The 19,680-nt window shown below is 43.7% G+C and overlaps 1 protein-coding gene across 1 annotated transcript in view; it reads left to right on the forward strand.

The window, feature by feature from the left end:
• Positions 1-18,309, forward strand: part of POLD1 (DNA polymerase delta 1, catalytic subunit) — a 181,564-nt gene extending 163,255 nt beyond the window's left edge. Inside the window, 3 exon segments of the mRNA XM_075328482.1 lie at positions 11,283-11,335; positions 13,516-13,613; positions 17,761-18,309. Coding sequence (XP_075184597.1) covers positions 11,283-11,335; positions 13,516-13,613; positions 17,761-17,857 — 248 coding nt within the window. The 3' untranslated portion in view covers positions 17,858-18,309.
• Positions 18,310-19,680: the final 1,371 nt, after the last annotated feature.

Consider the following 19,680-nt stretch of genomic DNA (forward strand, 5'->3'; position numbering starts at 1 on the left):
ACAACAACAGAGATTTCAATGAATAAAATACAGGTTTTACTGAACCTTTTCTCATAAGAATGTACATCAATCTGATCAGCTCATCCTGCGCTATAACATCCTTCTTGCAGATCAGATACTATTTCCAAATGGCAGGTTCCCTTTAAGAAAAAAAATATCGGGATCACGAACTGCTTAATCACTAGGGAATTTCTGATTCGGGTCATTCTGAGAAATGTTATAGAAAATCACTTTATATAGAAAACGTGTGATTATTGGCAAACCACAGCAACAATGCAAAGTAAGTTGAGAACATTCGTAAAGTCAAAATCAATGGAAAGTGTAATATAAGTAAGGTAATGACTTTGAGGGGACAATTAATAGGGGAGCAAAACCCCAACTGGTTGTCCTTTTGGCAGAAAAAGAGAGAAGAAAAGATAGGGAGATGGATATTGGAGGTAGTAGAAAGGTGAAGGTGAAGACTGAGCTATGCTAAGCAAGGAAAGCGAAGAATACGCCTAGAACAAATGGTGCCTGGTGACGGAGTCTTTCAAGGAAAGCCAAGCAGGAGGAACGGGTGTAATTGTCTTTCGCCATCAACTCTTCCATCGATAGGATGTAATTCCGCTTTTCCATTTTCTGATGAGCTTTAAAGTTCCCGTTTTACCTCTTGGTAATGAGTTCTTCTTTCAAATGCACATTGACATAATATGTTCACATGGAAGAACATCCCTTATCTACTATAAGCCAAAGGACTCTAGAAGGGTCAGCCTTGATGAAATCCGTCTGTGCCCATTAGTTTGCTGCCCAACTGTTCCCAGGTCTCCAAAGTCTAGTGTCTCCACCAATAGGGGTTTGGAAGGAGGGGAAGGTCACGAATGAACCCATACATCTATCCCCCAGTGTCTGCTCAATTGGATGGAAGATCCTGTGTCAAGGGCAAAGCACCTGGAAAAGAAAAGCCCTCATAAGAAAACAAGCATGACAAACATGAAAATTAGATGCCTTCCAAGATTACAGACCAATCATCTGACCATAATTATGAAGATCCCTTTTAATTAAACCAAGCCAAACAAGCCCCAGCTTTTCTACACTTCATTCTAACCGGTGGCCTAGATCTGGTGGTTACTTTATCACCTTTTCACCCTTCACGTGGAACAAGCACTTGCGCTCTTACCGCCGTGTAACGCATTGTTCTTTCATTTCCCAATAAGAATGGAGTCCTCATTTGTTATCTAGATGTCCTTAAAGGCTCTTGTAAATGATACAAGAAATCCACAGCACAGGTCGTATGTTTTTGCCGAGAAGATTGGGGCTTTGTTCTAGGAATATTATTGTTGTGTGTTTACCATGTCGCTAGGATTAGTGCTTCCACTATTGTTACCTACTGATTCAATTTACATCTGCATTAATACCGAACTGTGAAGCCGGGACCAAGGATATTGTGTATGAAAAGCACTCTGTCAATTTCTTACATATGTAAATGAAGGCAAATGAGAGTCTTGGCACGTAACGCAACTCCTTGATTGACTTAGTCTTTGAAATTTCAGAAAATTGCATAATCATCAGTTTTGTAATATTTTGCTATTTGTTTCGTTATACCTTTTTATTTCGAGGGTTGTGATCAGGTTTAGGAGCGCGGCAGAGTGGAGTTGCCCACTATTGGGTCAAGAATGGGACCCAGTGGAAGAACACCTTTTGGAAGTGATTTTTAAGCCAGTTATTTACTTCTAGGGTCTGCTTCTTCTCAGATAACAACGCACAAGTAAACTATTAGATCTTCTTCATGATATATCTGGCGTATGTAATGATAACAACAAGGATCACAATGCACCTAATACATGTAAAGTAGATGACTGGTAGGTCAGAACAATGTCTTCTTATGGTTCCCAATCTGGGAGGTCTTTTGCACGTTGCGACATCGCACATGCGATGTCGATGGGGTCAAATCGAAAGTGATGCACTTCCGCAGTCGCATTCGACATCGCAGTATGTGAATCCTTTTACATACGATGAACGAGCGCAAAAGCGTCGTAATCGTATGATCGGTGTAGGGTCCGACATTTTCATAATTTAGCAGCAGCGACAGGTACGATGTTGTTCCTCGTTCCAGCAGGCAGCACACATCGCTGTGTGTGAAGCCATAGGAGAGAGGAACATCACCTTACCTGCGTCCCGGCTGCAATGAGGAAGGAGGGAGGTGGGCGGGATGTTTACGTCTAGCTCATCTCCGCCCCTCTGCTTCTATTGGCCACCTGCCGTGTGACGTTGCTGTGACGCCGCACGACCCGCTCCCTTAGGAAGGAGGCAGGTCGCCGGCCAGAGCGACGTTGCAGGGCAGATAAGTGCATGTAAAGCTGCCGTAGCGATAATGTTCGCTACGGAAGCAATCACAAGATATCGCTGCTGCGACGGGGGCGGGGACTATCACATTCAACATCGCAGCATCGGCTTGCGATGTCGTAGTTTGCAAAGTACCCCGTAGTGTTTGCTTTGTTTTCCCATTATCAGGCTATAGATCATCTATTCTATAGAGTGTGATAAAAGCAACAATGGTTGGAAACCCACTAAAGAGTCCCATAGACATTAGATGAAAGTTGGCCAAACCTTCCAGTCTTGGCGGCACTGGCCAACTCATCTCCTGACTGTCCCACGACCCAGAAGGAACTGGTTGTTGAGATTTTAACACCCAACCCCTTTGGGTCGCTCAACTCAACGCAACTCCTGACTCGCACGACACAGGAGGAACTGGTATTTGAGATTTCAACACCCAATCCTTTTGTTTTTAGAGGAAATAAGTAATCAGCCAACAGCTTTCACCTGTCTCCCTGATGAAAGCACTTGGCCAAGCCGAGCACTCATGCACAGGGAGTCACCAGAGATGTCTTTCTACCTAACGAAATATCATGTATATCTCCAGCTTTAGTGGTTTCCAATTATGTCATACAAAGAGTTAGTCTCATCTCAGCCTTTCATGACTGAAAAGGAAATAACTCTGTAAGGGTTCACTAGATGAGGTGGATACTGTAGGCTCCAGGTCTGGGTGGGCACAGGGACCTGGGCGTTGGTGCCGAAAGCTGGAAGGCATGTGGGCAATGAGGACCTGGCACTCTCTGGAAACGCAGGAGTAACTTGGCGGATAAAGTGTAACCCAGCAGAAATGGAAGCAAGCAAACACTACGGAAAGAAGGTGGAGCACACCAAACATGAAGGTCTAGAAACTCAATCCCAAAACACAGGCGTGTGTGTCAGTGGGCCTGAAATAGGTCTAGGCAGATATCATTGATAGTTATGTCTTTGATCCACACTCGGCAACTTGCAAAACCCAACGTGGAGCTCAACCGAGGGCAGAGTACCCAGGAGAAGGCATCAAAGCCTGGGCTATCCGGGTCAAGAGTCAACTGCCTCTAGGCTCTCACCATTGGGGGGAAAACTACGGAAATAGCTGAGGGGCACAAAGCTACGCTGTTTTTGTAAGGCAAAGTCACACATCACTTTTTTCACGCATGTGTGCTGACCTTATATTCTTTTTGGCTTGCAAACCATTTATGTGAATGATCAGTAAATAAAATGCTCAAGTTATATCCTAGCGCTGACTCATTTTCAATGACTGGTTGTTAGAAGATGCTTGAGAAACCTATATCAGGTTTTTGGGGGTTTTTTTGGGGGGGGGGGTGGAGGAGATGACATGCTGATGGTAAGAATGGAAACCCAGAACAAAACTGGCTGAAAATTCGATCCATCACTGTGAATACATTTGTGTAACTCCTATAGAAGTTTTCCCATAGCTCTACCACTAATGGTCAGAAGCCTGGACACTGTTCTTCCCATCTTAGTTATGAAAGGATGAGATTGTAAACACCCCTTAATTTTTGTTGAAAAGAGCTATGTACCTCTGTATTTTCAGCCCTGAATATGGAGATTACCAGTCCTGACCGTGCAGGACATCTCATGGTTATGGTCACCTTCACTAATTTCTGTTAATTTCCATCATTGTACATTTCGGCATTCGGAAGCCCTCTGAGAAAATGAAGCTGCCACTTGACTCAACCTTTTTGTCTTGCACAGGTCTCGATAAATTCCTCCTTGGTTGCAATGGCCACTTTTTGCTTTTCTGTGCTCCATATAAATTATAATGTAAAAACCAAATATTTCCCAAACTAGAAAACAGGGTGAGAACGGAAGGATTTAGGTTTTTGTTGTAAACACTAGGACACTGGTGACTTGTTCCCTAACATTCGGTCTTCTCGGCTTCTTGTGCAATGCTTGAACCATCTGAACAAATATGTTATTTTACTACATGTCTGGTGGACTGAAAGGGCCTTTATTGCTCTATGGGAGAGTCTTTTGTTTTCCAATTCAAGTGATATGAAAATCCTAATTTGCATTCAGGTAGCGAGATGCACACGTAAAAGAATTACTTTCTGCACAGGTGTGTTTTCTGCTAATTCTTTACTAAAGTAAACAAAGCATATATCACATTTGCACTAAACAAGGGATCAGGGTTGGTTTGGTGGTGATAGGACTTCTGTGACCATCACAGATGACTACAACAGTGGGGCTGTCTCCTATTCTGGCCTGCCACAAAGCCACACTAACTCCCAGTTGAGAGAGACTTATTTCATGGGCCATATACAGACCACTAGCACCTTGATCCGAACACAAAAACTTCATTGGTATATATGAGTTTGGGTTAGGATGCCTACAGTTAGTGTCATGGTTGACAGAAAACCCTGTGGTGTCCGGCTGCAGAAGGTCATTGCGTTTGACTGCACAAACTGCCCCTTGATGTTCCATCCTTTCCTCTGTGATGTGATTGGAGTTTTGTGTGTCTTCTTTGTTAGTGGCTACCCTTTAGGACCCTGCAGAGATCCTTTCCTTTCAGCTGCTAATTATTTTCCCCCACCCTTTGTGTCTTTATATACCCGCATTTCCCCTCAGTATGTTGCTGGTGATAGAGTTAAGTTTCTATACAGTCCTGATTGCAAGCAGTCAGCTTGTAATCATCTGTAGAAACTGTTTCTCTCTCTAAGGGAACCGTCTCACTAAACGACGTACCAGCGATTCCGACCACGATATGACCTGTCAGGATCGCTGGTGCGTCGCTGGTGAGCTGTCAATCAGGCAGATCTCACCAGCCACCAGCGACTCTGAGCTTGGTAACCAAGGTACACATCGGGTTACTAAGCAAAGCGCTTTGCTTAGTTACCCGATATTTACCCTTGTTACGTGTGCAGGGATAAGCTGTGTACGCTGGTAACCAGGGTAAATTTTGGGTAACCAAGCAAAGCTCTTTGTTTGGTAACCCGATATTTACCCTGGTTACCAGCGTACACCGCTTAGCGCTGGCTCCCTGCACACGTAGCCAGGGTACACATCGGGTTACTAAGCAAAGTGCTTTGCTTAGTTACCCGATATTTACCCTGGTTACGTGTGCAGGGAGCTAGCGCTAAGCGGTGTACGCTGGTAACCAGGGTAAATATCGGGTAACCAAGCAAAGCGCTTTGCTTAGTTACCCAATATTTACCTTGGTTACCAGCGTAGGCTGTTTACACAGAGTCGGTGTTCGTTGGTCTCGCGCCGTCAAACATGCCGATGTGTGCTGCACAGCGGGAGACCAACAAGCAAAAAATGAACCAGAACAGTGTGTAACGATCAGCGATTTCACAGCAGGGGCCAGGTTGCTGCTTAGTGTCACACACAGCGAGATCGCTGATGAGGTCACTGGTACGTCACAAAACCTGTGAGTCAGCAGCGATCTCGCTATGTGACAAGTACCCCTAAGTCATCTTGGAGATAAGTTGTTTGCTTTCCCCTGTTTATTTTCCCTGTGTCTTCTTTAGGACTTAGTGAGAATTGACTAGCGCTCATCCTGCCCATTCATTACCTACGGCTCAGTTCAGGGTCAGCCAGGGCCAGGTATCCTGCTCGGTGCATAGGTGCGTAAGGGTCATTCTGTGTCAAGTGGACCAGTTTTAAAAATCGTCCCCACTCGACGTTCTCCGATTTTGCTGAAAATTTATAAGGATGTACATGTATGTTTGAAAAGAGGTTCTGTAAATTTTTAAGGCCAGATCTCAAATATATTGGGCACTGTTGACCTTTCACTGGAGGCCCCCCCAAGGCTGCGGCTTCAGCTAAGAGGATTTTGCAAACTTTGGCACATAGCCATTAGAGTTCGATACTGGCTATGATGCTGAAATTTGGCATACTAGCTCAACTTTTGCTGCTAAACGCGATAAAATTATTACTGGCTATGACAAAACAATATTTCGGCCGCAATTTTGTGTCAAAGTAGCTTGCAAAACGCCTCGCATAAAATTTATGCCAAACTTTGCCCATATATAACTCAAGACCAAAAACCAATAGTAACTGGTGCTTTACCCTGTACAACAAACATCGTCATGACTTTGCATTGCTGCAATATCACGGTCAAAGCATATGTATTTGTGGAAATATTCACACCCACATATGATGACAAACTTAAAAAAAAAACGAATTTTACCTATTTTTAGGTCAAATTTCCCAAAAAGGGTACCCCTAAAATATATTAATTCTGTTATCATTTGAAAGAGCACATTTTTCTCTACAAGGATCATTGGGGGTTTTTTTGGAGTCTCTCTATTTAAGAAAAGAAAAATGCCACTGAACATGGTGTTATTTATTAATACGCAATGAATGGTAACTGCACTATTCAAACCCTTGCGTTGGTCCATGGTGGTTATACCACAACCAATTCCCTAAGAATTGGTATTATAATCCTATTAAGAATTGTAATAATGCTGTCTTTCGAGAATTGGCAGCCCCATCGGCTAGGAGCCATGGCCGATAGCCGTGCAAGGCAAGTCGCGGGTGGTCTCCTTATCGCAGGTTCCAAAGCCTGAGGGTGGGGGTCTTTGCCTAGGATCCTAAGCCTAATATTGGGTATCTTTTGTTGGTTCCCAAGCCATAATGTTCAGTCTAAGTAAGTGGTCTGGAATTGTTGCTGAATTTGCAACATAATGGGTTCAGAGAAGCTGTATTGTCGGCCCATTGCTGTTGCAGCTGGTGCTGGAATTATTGCAATGATCGACTGCTCGGGAATCCAGCATATATCATTTCTCACAGGCCAGTGAAAGCAGCTAGCTGGTCCATGAGGATGCATAAAATGTATTAATGCATCATGGTCGTCGACTGAAATTTCAGAAATATTTCCAATCCACCAGTTCCTATCGTAAATGCAGGCAATGTATTGCCCTGGCTGGAGGTTTGCAATTGGCACAAAAGGCATTTCTGATCTGACAGATCCATCTACATGGGCAATGAAAGATGAAGGGTCATTTCACACCCTTGAAATGCGAATCTTTTTGTCATCAATTTCATTCTCCATCACTAAAAAATAAATAATATATGCATTAAAATGTAACAATAGTCAATAGGTTTATAGGTTTTTGATTATAATAGACATTGCTAGCAACAATACAACTCTGTAACATGTGATAAGAATCTGAAAATCAAACACAAAATCCATGCATTACGTGCATACATAACACCATGTTCAGTGGCATTTTTCTTTTCTTAAATGGAGAGACTCCAAAAAAACCCCAATGATCCTTGTAGAGAAAAATGTGCTCTTTCAAATGATAACAGAATTAATATATTTTAGGGGTACCCTTTTTGGGAAATTTGACCTAAAAAAAGGTAAAATTCGGTTTTTTTAAGTTTTTCATCATATGTGGGTGTGAATATTTCCACAAATACATATGCTTTGACCGTGATATTGCAGCAATGCAAAGTCATGAAGATGGTTTGTTGTACAGGGTAAAGCACCAGTTCCTATTGGTTTTTGGTCTTGAGTTATATATGGGCAAAGTTTGGCATAAATTTTATGCGAGGCGTTTTGCAAGCTACTTTGACACAAAATTGCGGCCGAAATATTGTTTTGTCATAGCCGGTAATAATTTTATCGCGTTTAGCAGCAAAAGTTGAGCTAGTATGCCAAATTTCAGCATCATAGCCAGTATAGAACTCTAATGGCTATGTGCCAAAGTTTGCAAAATCCTCTTAGCTGAAGCCGCAGCCTTGGGGGGGGCCTCCAGTGAAAGGTCAACAGTGCCCAATATATTTGAGATCTGGCCCTAAAAATTTACAGAACCTCTTTTCAAACATACATGTACATCCTTATAAATTTTCAGCAAAATCGGAGAACGTCGAGTGGGGACCACTGGTCCACTTGACACGGAATGACCCGTAACCGATCTAGAGACGTCAGGGGAGCCCGCAGTGGATCCTCTAAGCCCCGTGTCAGGGTGGGCACAGGGACCCTGGGCGTTGGTGTAGAAAGGTGGAGGTCACTATCTCCCCCTCCTCTAGACTTATGGTTTCCCTCCCCTCCCTTTTACTCGGCATTTCCCCATACCTAGCGTGACAGTAGGTCCGAGCGTTGTAGTCTTTCTACGGACCATGACATATATAGCCATTTGAAGAAGTTTGGAATGAAGTATCAGTCGGCTATTGTATCTCCGAGATTCCTAATTATACCGTGTAAGCTAAGAGAGGTCCCTGTTTCATGGTGGTAAACTCGTGATGGCAACAGGGACAAGGTCTGTACTGGAGGTCCTAGTCTTGATCGTGTCAGATTCCTTACGATCGTATGGGGCAATTCATTAAAGCGTACAAGTTGTCAAGGGTTAAACAGAAATTTTACAATATAATGAATATATATAATCACGTTTCTCGAAAATGTAACGGCACAACAGAAGAGGGAAACTGAGGCATTTGTGTTCTTTTATTACATCTTGCTGAAAATAAATGAGCTGAGCGCGTAGTATTATGGATGTCGGAGAAGTGACAGGAAACCGTCCCAACCAAAACTATTGCATCCCTTAAAAGTGCTGACTGTGAGTTCTGAGTTCTGCAATGATCAGCAAAGCAGAACTATGGGACTGGAGACTTTCGATATTATGGTTTAAGTGTGGGATTGATACTCTTCTTTCTCACCTCCAAGGAGGCCTATCTCTTTTTCTAGATTTTCTTAAATCTGTCATTTTAAAGGCCCTGTCACACGCAGCGATATCGCGAGCGAACCCGCCCCCGTCGTTTGTGCGTCACGGGCAAATCGCTGCCCGTGGTGCACAATATCGTTCGGAGTCGTCACACTGGACTAAAGGCCCCGTCACACACAGAGATAAATCTTTGGCAGATCTGTGGTTGCAGTGAAATCATGGACATATTGTTCCATTTGTACACGGTCCCAAACCTGGCACTGATTGTCCACAATTTAACTGCAACCACAGTTCTTCCGCAGATTTATCTCTGTGTGTGATAGGGCCTTAAGGCTAGGTTCACATTTCCATCAATTTGTATCAGTTACAATCCGCGACTCTGGTAAACAACGGAATCCGTTTGGCTGATTCTGTTGCTTCCCATAGACTTGTATTAGTGGCGGATTGCGACTGATGACCTTGCGTTGCATCCGCTGCGTGGCGCATCAGTCGTCTTTGGACTGACCGCCGGGCGGAAACAACGCAGAATGTAAAGTTTTTTGGGCCGTCAAAATCCATCGCAATCCGTCAAGCTTGTAATTGATGTCTATGGTGCTGGATTCCATTGTAATCCGTCTTACGATGGAATCCAGCGCTGGATTCTGTCATGCTCTACTGAGCATGCCCAGCATGTTTGGCACACCCACTGGGCTGTCCCAAACACAAACAGCTCATGACGGATCCGCTAAAAAAACAGACGCACAGTGGATGTAACGGACGCGACGGATTAGTTTTTTTCACAAGATTCCTGTGAAAAACACATCCATTGCGTCAGTTGCCATCTAAAAAACGACGGATCCGTTGCTGACAGACCTGACGGATTTAAAACAACGGAAATGTGAACCTAGCCTTACCTGCCTAGCGACGTCGCTGTGGCCGACGAACCGCCTCCTTTCTAAGGGGGCGGTTTGTGCGGCGTCACAGCGGCGTCACTAAGCGGCCGCCCAATAGAAGCAGAGGGGCGGAGATGAGCGGCCATAACATCCCGCCCACCTCCTTCCTCATTGCCGGCGGCCGCAGGAAAGCTGTAGGTCGTCGTTCCCAAGGCGTCACACGTAGCGACGAACAACCTGCGACCTCAACAATCAACGATTTTTTGAAAATGAACGCCGTGTCAACGATGGACGATTTGGTTAGTTTTTCCATCGTTAACGGTTGCTTGTTGGTGTCACACGCAACGACGTCGCTGACGATGCCGGATGTGGGTCACGGAATCCGTGACCCCAGCGATATATCGTTAGATACATCGTTGCGTGTGACTGGGCCTTTAGAGTCACGATAAACAAGGTTGGAGTTAGAAGGGGCGGACATATTCATTGGTGTAGTCAAAAGCTTAGGAGCCCTAATCCAAAAATTTTTTTTTACGTTGAGAAAGGTTCCGGTTTGGCATCCAAACGCGTTGGGACAATAAAGAACCATTTTGGGCTTCTCATTTAACGCAACGTGATATCGTCCTTCTCTACCTTAATAAGGCCCCTGCCTAGTGACTGTGTTTCCATGCGGTGCCCGAGTACTGGAGTGTAGCTTATTAATTTTGTCTGTCTGAGACCAGGGGAGAAAAAAGTTTTCTTCAGAGTGATGAAAGTTCTGCAACTTTCTAATTTGCTTTTTGTTTCATTTCCTCAACATTTTCGAGACCACCGTGTGTATGGAAGACATCTTCTCAATCCATGACCGCACGCAAAGATTAGAAATCTAGGCCAGCCTAAATTATTTTCACAGTTGTGGGTTTTCTAAAAATGTATCCTCTGTGAGCTAGACTGCATTGTAGTAATTAAACTCACAGAGGATTGTCCAGACTGAATACAATAATATTGAATGCAGTGAGCTGGACAAGCCAGTTAATCAATTGTAAAATATTTTCACTGACCACAAAAATAGTAAAAAATTGCATTTTTTTTTTTCGTTAGTCCATAGTTTAAGGCTATTTAAACTTTTGCAAACTGCTTCTTTTTGTATTGTTCCTGTCCAACCAATAAAACATCTTTGGTAATGATCAAATATTTTGCTGTGTATTCTATAGAACATCTGTGTCTCCACGGTTACAGACTACAAACAAATCCTCTGTGTAGTCAGATTTTACAGTTCTATTTAGTTTTTTTTTGTCTTACTCTTAATCTTGTTTTACAAACTGTAAAACAAAGAATAGAGGTGAAGCTTGAAGGCAGATCATCAAGTAGAAGCTCAATCATCATTTTGTATAAAAAAAACCAAAACCCTCAAACATTTAAATTGCGTTATTCCCTTTCTTTTCACTTTCCCGTGTGTCTTGTATTTTAGGTGCTGTTTGCAATTACTGTAAGAAGAGAGAATCTGAGCTTCACCAGAAGGAGGTGAGAGCATCTGATTAAGTGTCATGCCTTGATATATTACTTAATTCCATTAATTTCTATTTGTACCAGATCAACGTCCTCAGACAACCCTTTTAATGATTAGGAAATGTAGCTCAAATGAAAGTGTTAATTTCCTATAGGAGGCAACTTCAGAGACCTTTCTAAATAGTCTTTATTAAACATTTCTACGAAAAGGTCTGTAGGTTTTTTTTATCTAGCTCAGTGCTTTTGCAAAAATAGTAAATATCCCTTCTGAGCTCCTGCCACTAATGGCTCTCTCTGCTCTCTCGCACCAGAGAGAGATTTGGAGACCGATTTCCACCGTAGGAGAAAAAGTATTTCATGGAAGGTAGAGAAAAAAGGCTATAGGAGAGGTGAAAAGATAAAAAAAAAAAAAAAAAAAGTGCAGGATAGAAGCTGTGCTTGAAACAAATGAGCTTATGAAAACAATAGCCCCCTGGATACTCACAGAGCTCACATCCAGCCTATATTACTGGGAGAGAGATACATAGCTCAAATCCAGCCTATATTACTGAGAGAAACACACAGAGCTTACATCCAGCATATATTACTGGGGGAGACACACAGAGCTCACATCCAGCCTATATTACTGGGAGACACACACAGACCTCACATCCAGCCTATATTACTGGAGACACACACAGACCTCACATCCAGCCTATATTACTGGGAGAGACACGTGGAGCTCACATCCAGTCTATATTACTGGGAGAGAGACACAGAGCTCACATCCAGCCTATATTACTGGGAGAGACATACAGACCTCACATCCAGCCTATATTACTGGGAGAGACACACAGAGCTCACATCCAGCCTACATTACTGGGAAAGACACACAGATCTTACATCCAGCCTATATTACTGGGAGAGACACGTGGAGCTCACATCCAGTCTATATTACTGGGAGAGAGACACAGAGCTCACATCCAACCTATATTACTGGGAGAGACACACAGAGCTCACATCCAGCCTATATTACTGGGAGAGACACGTGGAGCTCACATCCAGCCTATATTACTGGGAGACACACACAGCTCACATCCAGCCTATATTACTGGGAGACACAGAGCTCACATCCAGCCTATATTACTGGTAGAGATACACGGCTCACATACACCCTATATTACTGGGAGAGACACACAGACCTTACATCCAGCCTAATATTACTGGGAGACACACAGACCTCACATCCAGGGTATATTACTGGGAGGACACACAGACCTCACATCCAGCCTATATTACTGGGAGGACACACAGAGCTCACATCCAGCCTATATTACTGGGAGGACACAAAGAGCTCACATACACCCTATATTACTGGGAGAGACACAGAGCTCACATCCAGCCTATATTACTGGGAGAGACACAAAGAGCTCACATCCAGCCTATATTACTGGGAGACACACAGACCTCACATCCAGCCTATATTACTGGGAGGACTCACAGACCTCACATCCAGCCTATATTACTGGGAGAGACACAGAGCTCACATCCAGCCTATATTACTGGGAGGACACACAGAGCTCACATCCAGCCTATATTACTGGGAGACACACAGACCTCACATCCAGCCTATATTACTGGGAGGACACACAGACCTCACATCCAGCGTATATTACTAGAAGAGACACACAGACCTCACATCCAGCCTATATTACTGGGAGACACACAGAGAGCACATCCAGGCTATATTACTGGGAGAGACACAGAGAGCACATCCAGCCTATATTACTGGGAGGACACACAGACCTCACATCCAGCCTATATTACTGGGAGAGACACGTGGAGCTCACATCCAGCCTATATTAATGGGAGAGAAATTCCCACAAGACAAAAAGTAAAAAACTTGAATCAGGCTTCATATCAGTGAGTCTGAAAATGAATGAAGAATGAAGCTTAGTGCTATATTATTGACTAAAGGCAATCAGTATCATCTGTCCATAACCTGTAAGTATATAAGGAATTTCATCACTTGGAATCTTTCCCGATTCAAGGAGCCAAAAACACCTAGCCAGTCCAACACTGTTATAGTAGGGCTCAGTCTGCTAATCCTGACCTATTCTTGGATACATGGGAATATTGAAAATGGTGGGGAAACGCAGTCACCAAACAAAGACACCACGGGTTTTGCCGAGCCCTTCCCGTATTCTGTCTTGCAGGTCGCTCACCTTGGTTCTCTAGAAGAGAAGTTCTCTCGCCTCTGGACTCAATGTCAGCGCTGTCAGGGAAGTTTACACGAGGACGTCCTGTGCACAAGGTGAGGAGCGTGGAAAAGTGATGTGAGATCTGACCAGGGCATAATGCGGAAGGTCTATATTTATGAAAACTACATGACCTATTTTTGGGAACACAATAATAGTTGACAGTCATCACCTTATGTCAACCTTTATGGAAATACTCTTTATTGGGACCTTACCTTAAAGGGACATGTACCTACGCTGGGGTTAGTGAGGGCATGAGCTGCCCTGGATGTAGGCCTCTTGGTGCCAACGTGGTCAGGACGTTACGGCAGCCCAGATATACTTGTGGCCCTGTACTAATGGCACACATCACACCTGTTTCTTAGTGATAAGTGAGTAGACTGCCCAGATTTGGTTTTACGGTGATTTCCCACCGCATCAGACACTTTGGTACAGTATGGGCCTCTAATCTGTGCTCCTGTACAGGCACTTCCAAATTCCCAAGGGAAAAGCAAACTGGAGCTTATCCAGATACAAATTCCCTGCCCCGCTCGCCAGCTGCCAGGGGTGGGGTGAATATGGCCCTCGGCACATGTGTGCTTAGAATATGGCTCCCAAAAGATCCCTTATCAATGCAGCTGAGGGAAAACTGTCTCTCGCAGTGCCCGGGCCCCGGTGGCAGGTGCTGGCTGCACACAACCGTTGCGGAGACACTTCCATGTCTATAGCTCGGGTACAAAGGTCTATGAGAAAAGGCAGAGAGACTGACAGCAGCAGTGCTTTATGGCAGCTTTGTTTTCCTTCTAAACAGCTCGAAATTTACAGCATTCATAAATTAGCCTACGTAAAAGTATATGAGAAGGAGGGGGAAGCGACGGGGGTGCTCACTTTATTTAATATGGATAGCACAGGAATTTTTGGTTACCGATAACATGACCCGTTTTTTATTACATTTTTTTTTTTTACTGTGCGGCTATTTTCAGATGTATGAAAGAGGTTGTGTCCTAGTAGGACATATGGACCTCACCAAGGATCCGTAGGGCAGATCGGCTGCCGTTCTGGGGGCACTCGGCAGGTTAATCGGCATTCGAATGATTGGCTTGTAGTGATACGCATCCCTCTAACCATCTGGTTGATCATGAGGGCTTAAGGAAGTCGATCCCATATTGATCCACCAGCTTCTTAGGGCAGATTGACTGCCATTCTGGGTGCACCGGGCAGGTCAATCGGCATTCGAATGGTCGGCTTGTAGTGCTACACATCCCTTGAACCTTCTGCTTGATAATCAGGACTTAAGTTGATCCCATAGTGAGCCACCAGCTTCTTTTTTTTATCCTTTTCCAATGTCCAAACATGAAGAAGACTCTGGAGCTGCATCGTTTACGGTGGGAAACGGCTGTATTGTACAGCCTGCACCTGCCTCCTTTAACAGTGATTGGAGATAGCGTTTAACCACTTACATTTTGCTGTCAGTCTCCGACAATTGCTGTGGGTCACCAGTTGCCCCACCAGATGAAGTCATTGCAGCCACTGGGTTGACATGACTCTCAACTTTTTTTATACTCTAAGGCTGTGTGCGCACAATGCGTTTTTGGTGCAGATTGTCTATATCCATGCCAGTAAATCCAAAGATAATTCTGAAGTGCTGTGGACACGTTGCTTCTTTTTTCCTTGCAGAATTGGTGCAGAAATGGAAGCAGCATGTCAATTGTTGGTGCATTTTTTTCAGCGTTTTTTTTTAGCCCTTCCAGACTAAATTAAGAAAAACACATGGCAAAAAAATGCACCAAAGGATGCATCAAAACCAGGGCTGTGGAGTCGGTAAGCCAAACCTTCGACTCCGACTCCGACTCCTCAAATTCTCTTGCACCGACTCCGACTCCGGCTCCGACTCCGACTCCGGCTCCGACTCCGACTCCTACATATATTGCTTATAGTTAGGTGAAAAATTTATTGTAGTACATGAATATGTGTATGTGAACATCAGACATTTAATAATTTTTATGATACAATAATCAAGATATTTGGATAGAACATAAAATATATTTATTGGAATACAACTTTAGAACACAAAAAACTGTAATAAATTGTAAATATGTAATACACTATGTAATATACAGTAGATTACATATATATCTTGTGTGTGTGTATATACACTGTATATATATATATATTATATATATTACATATTTACAATTTATTAGTTTTTTTGTGTTCTAAAGTTGTATTCCAATAAATATTTTATGTTCTATCCAAATATCTTGATTATTGTATCATAAAAACAATTAAATGTCTGATGTTCACATTGTACTACAATAAATTTTTCACTTAAATATAAGCATTATACTAAATGTTGTTATTTAGTAAAATATTCAGCACATTCTGCATTGCACTCCTGTCCCCAATTTATTATATATTTTAGGAGTCGGAGTCGGTGCATTTTATACCGACTCCGACTCCACCAAAATGAGCTCCGACTCCGACTCCACGACTCCGACTCCGACTCCACAGCCCTGATCAAAACATGCATTTTTTTGTGCGTTTCCTGCCAGAAAGAGCAAATTTAATGCAGAAACATTTCTGCACCAAAGCTGCATCATGCCTTCTATAGCATACCCTTCATCACTATATACTGCAGCACCAAAAGTGCAATGGGAAGGGATTAAAGGGGTTTTCTTGCTATCCTACCAGCTATATGGTTATATTCCAGCACTTTAATGGAAAAAGAGTGATGTCGGAAAAAAAATATAATGTAGTGGAAAATATACAGTTAACTTCAAGTCTTCTGCTTGCCGATAAGAGAATGTGAACCCTCTTTGCAAAGATATTAGGTGAAGAAAAACACGATTCATTGCTGGAATAAAAATGTCACGGGATGAAATGAATATCGCACACAAGCGGTGCTGATTTATTGGCCCCACATAGGTGCAGTCGTTGACTCCTTGTTGAGTTCACCACCTGTGTCATAACGCAAGGAGCATGGGCAGGTTCTTCAACCTCAAGTAAGGGCTGAGTGATAGCACATATATTGTCGGGCGGGTTGGGTTATAGAACGGCTGTTGAGTTATTTCTTTTTGGATTAGATACTGGTGCCGAAACCCGGTCACTAATATATTCTCAAGAAAAAGCATCTGAACTCTAAAGAACCCACACATGTAGATCCCTCTATTGTCTTTATCATATTCAAATTGGCCATTTTTGGGTTATCTTGGTCTCCTACCCCAGTAAGAGTAGTTATGGGTGAGAACCATTCGTTCGTTACATTGCCAATATATTATCAACCCTTACCTTAGCCACAAATACACCTTCCATGTCTTGTTGAACTGGATCAGAAGAAAACAAAGTACCTTGGTGCTGAGAGAGGAACATTTACGTAAGGTCAATCATCTGGCCGTACACATGTAATAGGTGTCAGGTGAACGTATCTGAAACTATCTCTCCTGACTTCCCTGTACACGAGAGGTCAACTGAGCTTTAGTATTTTTCACACAGAGAACTCCACTGCCAAATAGATTTGGCAGAGGCTTATCAGTGCTCAAAACCAACAGCCCAAATATCATCGGTTGGGAGAGCATTGGGACACAACATGAATTAGGTAATTGGTCATCTTCCAGCCAATGCCCCAGGCAATGTGGGGGTGATTCCGGTCCACTTGGATAGGCACTTTGTCTCAACAGTAGACGTGAGCGGACCTGTGGAAGTTGGGTTCGGTGGGTTCTGCCAGACTTTAGATAAAGTTTGGTTTGGGAACCGGACTTGACCTAACCCCAATGGAATTCACTAAGTGGGCAGTTTGGGTCTCCGTTTGCATGCAGCCAGCCATACATAGATCACTTCCGGGCGCGGGTGGGCCAGGTTTTCTATTTTATTAGTGGTGCACACTACATTCGATCATTGCGAGCCGATCAAACACTTCAAGCGGCACTGAGCTGAGCACCGAGTGTACCCGAGCACGGTGATAGTCCCATGACTGGTGTTAATACGTAAAGCACCCGACCTACAAACTCAAACCCTATTTTTTGGGTAAAGTCAAGTCTATGTTCGGTATGAACTCCGAACCCCTGGTTCGTTCAACTCTACCGAGCAGTAGTAACCGGACCAAAATAATCAAAGTGTCACCCCCCCCCCCCCTACATCCCACCTTGTCCCACATTCAAGGGAAACCAAGATCATTCTAAATCCTATATTTTCTACCCTTGTAAATCCTTGTGCTTTGCTTCACAGTCGTGACTGCCCCATATTCTACATGAGAAAGAAGGTACAGAAGGATCTCGATGACCAAGAGAAGCTGATCCAGCGATTTGGACCTCCTGTTTGGTAACCACCAAAAGCACAGGCTTCAGTGACTATAATATTGGGCCAAAGGTTTTCAACCATAAGCTTCCTCTTACATGGACTTCCTCCTGATATGAAATGTAGATCTTCATAAGCTCCGAGTACCAAACGGCACATTTCAACTTTTGGTTTCTTCCTACACTCAACAAGATGTCCATGACCGGAAGAAATCTTAAGCTGGTTGGAAGGTTGTCCGTGAGTCTCGGATCAGTTCACTTAACATCTTGCTCCGGTGTAAGGAGCCTCCGCCTGTAACTAATGACCCTCTCAGATATCGCGGACTCTCTTTATTTTGAGGATTCGTTCTGAAGGAGTCACCGGCCGACTGAAATGAGTTAACGGCTGTGGGATTTTTGCTAGATTTTTCTTTTTGGATTTATTTCATCTTTTTGTAATGTTTTATACCGATATTGAATAAAAAAAATAGTTTTGACTTTATTTCTTAAATTGTTCTTGTTCCTTTTTGCATTAACGAGGAAGATCTCTGGAAATTAATTTCACATTTTGGTCTGATTCTTTCATAAGACATAGTGAAACTTGCACTGGTGTGGTCACACTTAGAAGGTGCAAGCGGACAGCACTTTGCGGTGAGTGATAGTCTCATTGCCGATAAGAACAGTTATTTAATACGAGCACTTCATGTACTTCTATATTTTCTATTATAAGCTCTACATTGCTTTTTAGTTCTCGAGGACATGATCTAAATATCCAGGACGAGGTTTGTACATCCATGGATCTTATACATATTTTCAAAAAGGAGACAGTTGCACTCTGTAGAGCTCAGATATGTGGAACAATAAACATGGGAATATAGACATGCATTACTGCTATGGAAAACATATACAAATTGAGCTACTTAGCACACAAAAATGGCCAATTTTATGTGAGCCCAACAGCCAACTGCTGTTTCTTTGTCGCTCCATTGGGAGACCCAGACAATTGGGTGTATAGCTATGCCTCCGGAGGACACACAAAGTATTACACTAAAAGTGTAAAGCCCCTCCCCTTCTGCCTATATACACCCCCCGTGCTCACGGGCTCCTCAGTTTTTATGCTTTGTGCGAAGGCTACCTTTTGGCCTGGCAACAGCCCCACGGGTCTTCACCAAGGTCATGGCAACAGTGGTAGCAATCCTACACTCTCAGGGACACTCGGTGATCCCTTACTTAGACGATCTACTTGTCAAGGCACCCTCTCAAGGGGCATGCCAACACAGCCTGAACATTGCTCTGGAAACTCTCCAGAGTTTCGGGTGGATCATCAATTTTCCAAAGTCAAATCTGACACCGGCCCAATCACTGACATATCTTGGCATGGAGTTTCATACTCTCTCAGCGATAGTGAAGCTTCCGCTGACCAAACAGCGTTCACTACAAACAGGGGTGCAATCTCTCCTTCATGGTCAGTCACACCCCCTGAGGCGCCTCATGCACTTCCTAGGGAAGATGGTGGCAGCAATGGAGGCAGTTCCTTTTGCGCAGTTTCATCTGCGCCCACTTCAATGGGACATTCTCCGCAAATGGGACAGGAAGTCGACGTCCCTCGACAGGAACGTCTCCCTTTCTCGGGCAGCCAAAGCTTCCCTTCAGTGGTGGCTTCTTCCCACTTCTCTGTCGGAGGGGAAATCCTTCCTGCCCCCATCCTGGGCTGTGGTCACGACGGACACGAGCCTGTCAGGGTGGGGAGCGGTCTTTCTCCACCACAGGGCTCAGGGGACTTGGACTCAGACAGAGTCCTCCCTTCAGATCAATGTTCTGGAGATAAGGGCAGTGTATCTTGCCCTAAAAGCGTTCCAGCCGTGGCTGGAAG

The sequence above is a fragment of the Anomaloglossus baeobatrachus genome, chromosome 11, assembly GCF_048569485.1.
Source record: "Anomaloglossus baeobatrachus isolate aAnoBae1 chromosome 11, aAnoBae1.hap1, whole genome shotgun sequence".
NCBI classification, from domain to species: Eukaryota; Metazoa; Chordata; class Amphibia; order Anura; family Aromobatidae; genus Anomaloglossus; species Anomaloglossus baeobatrachus.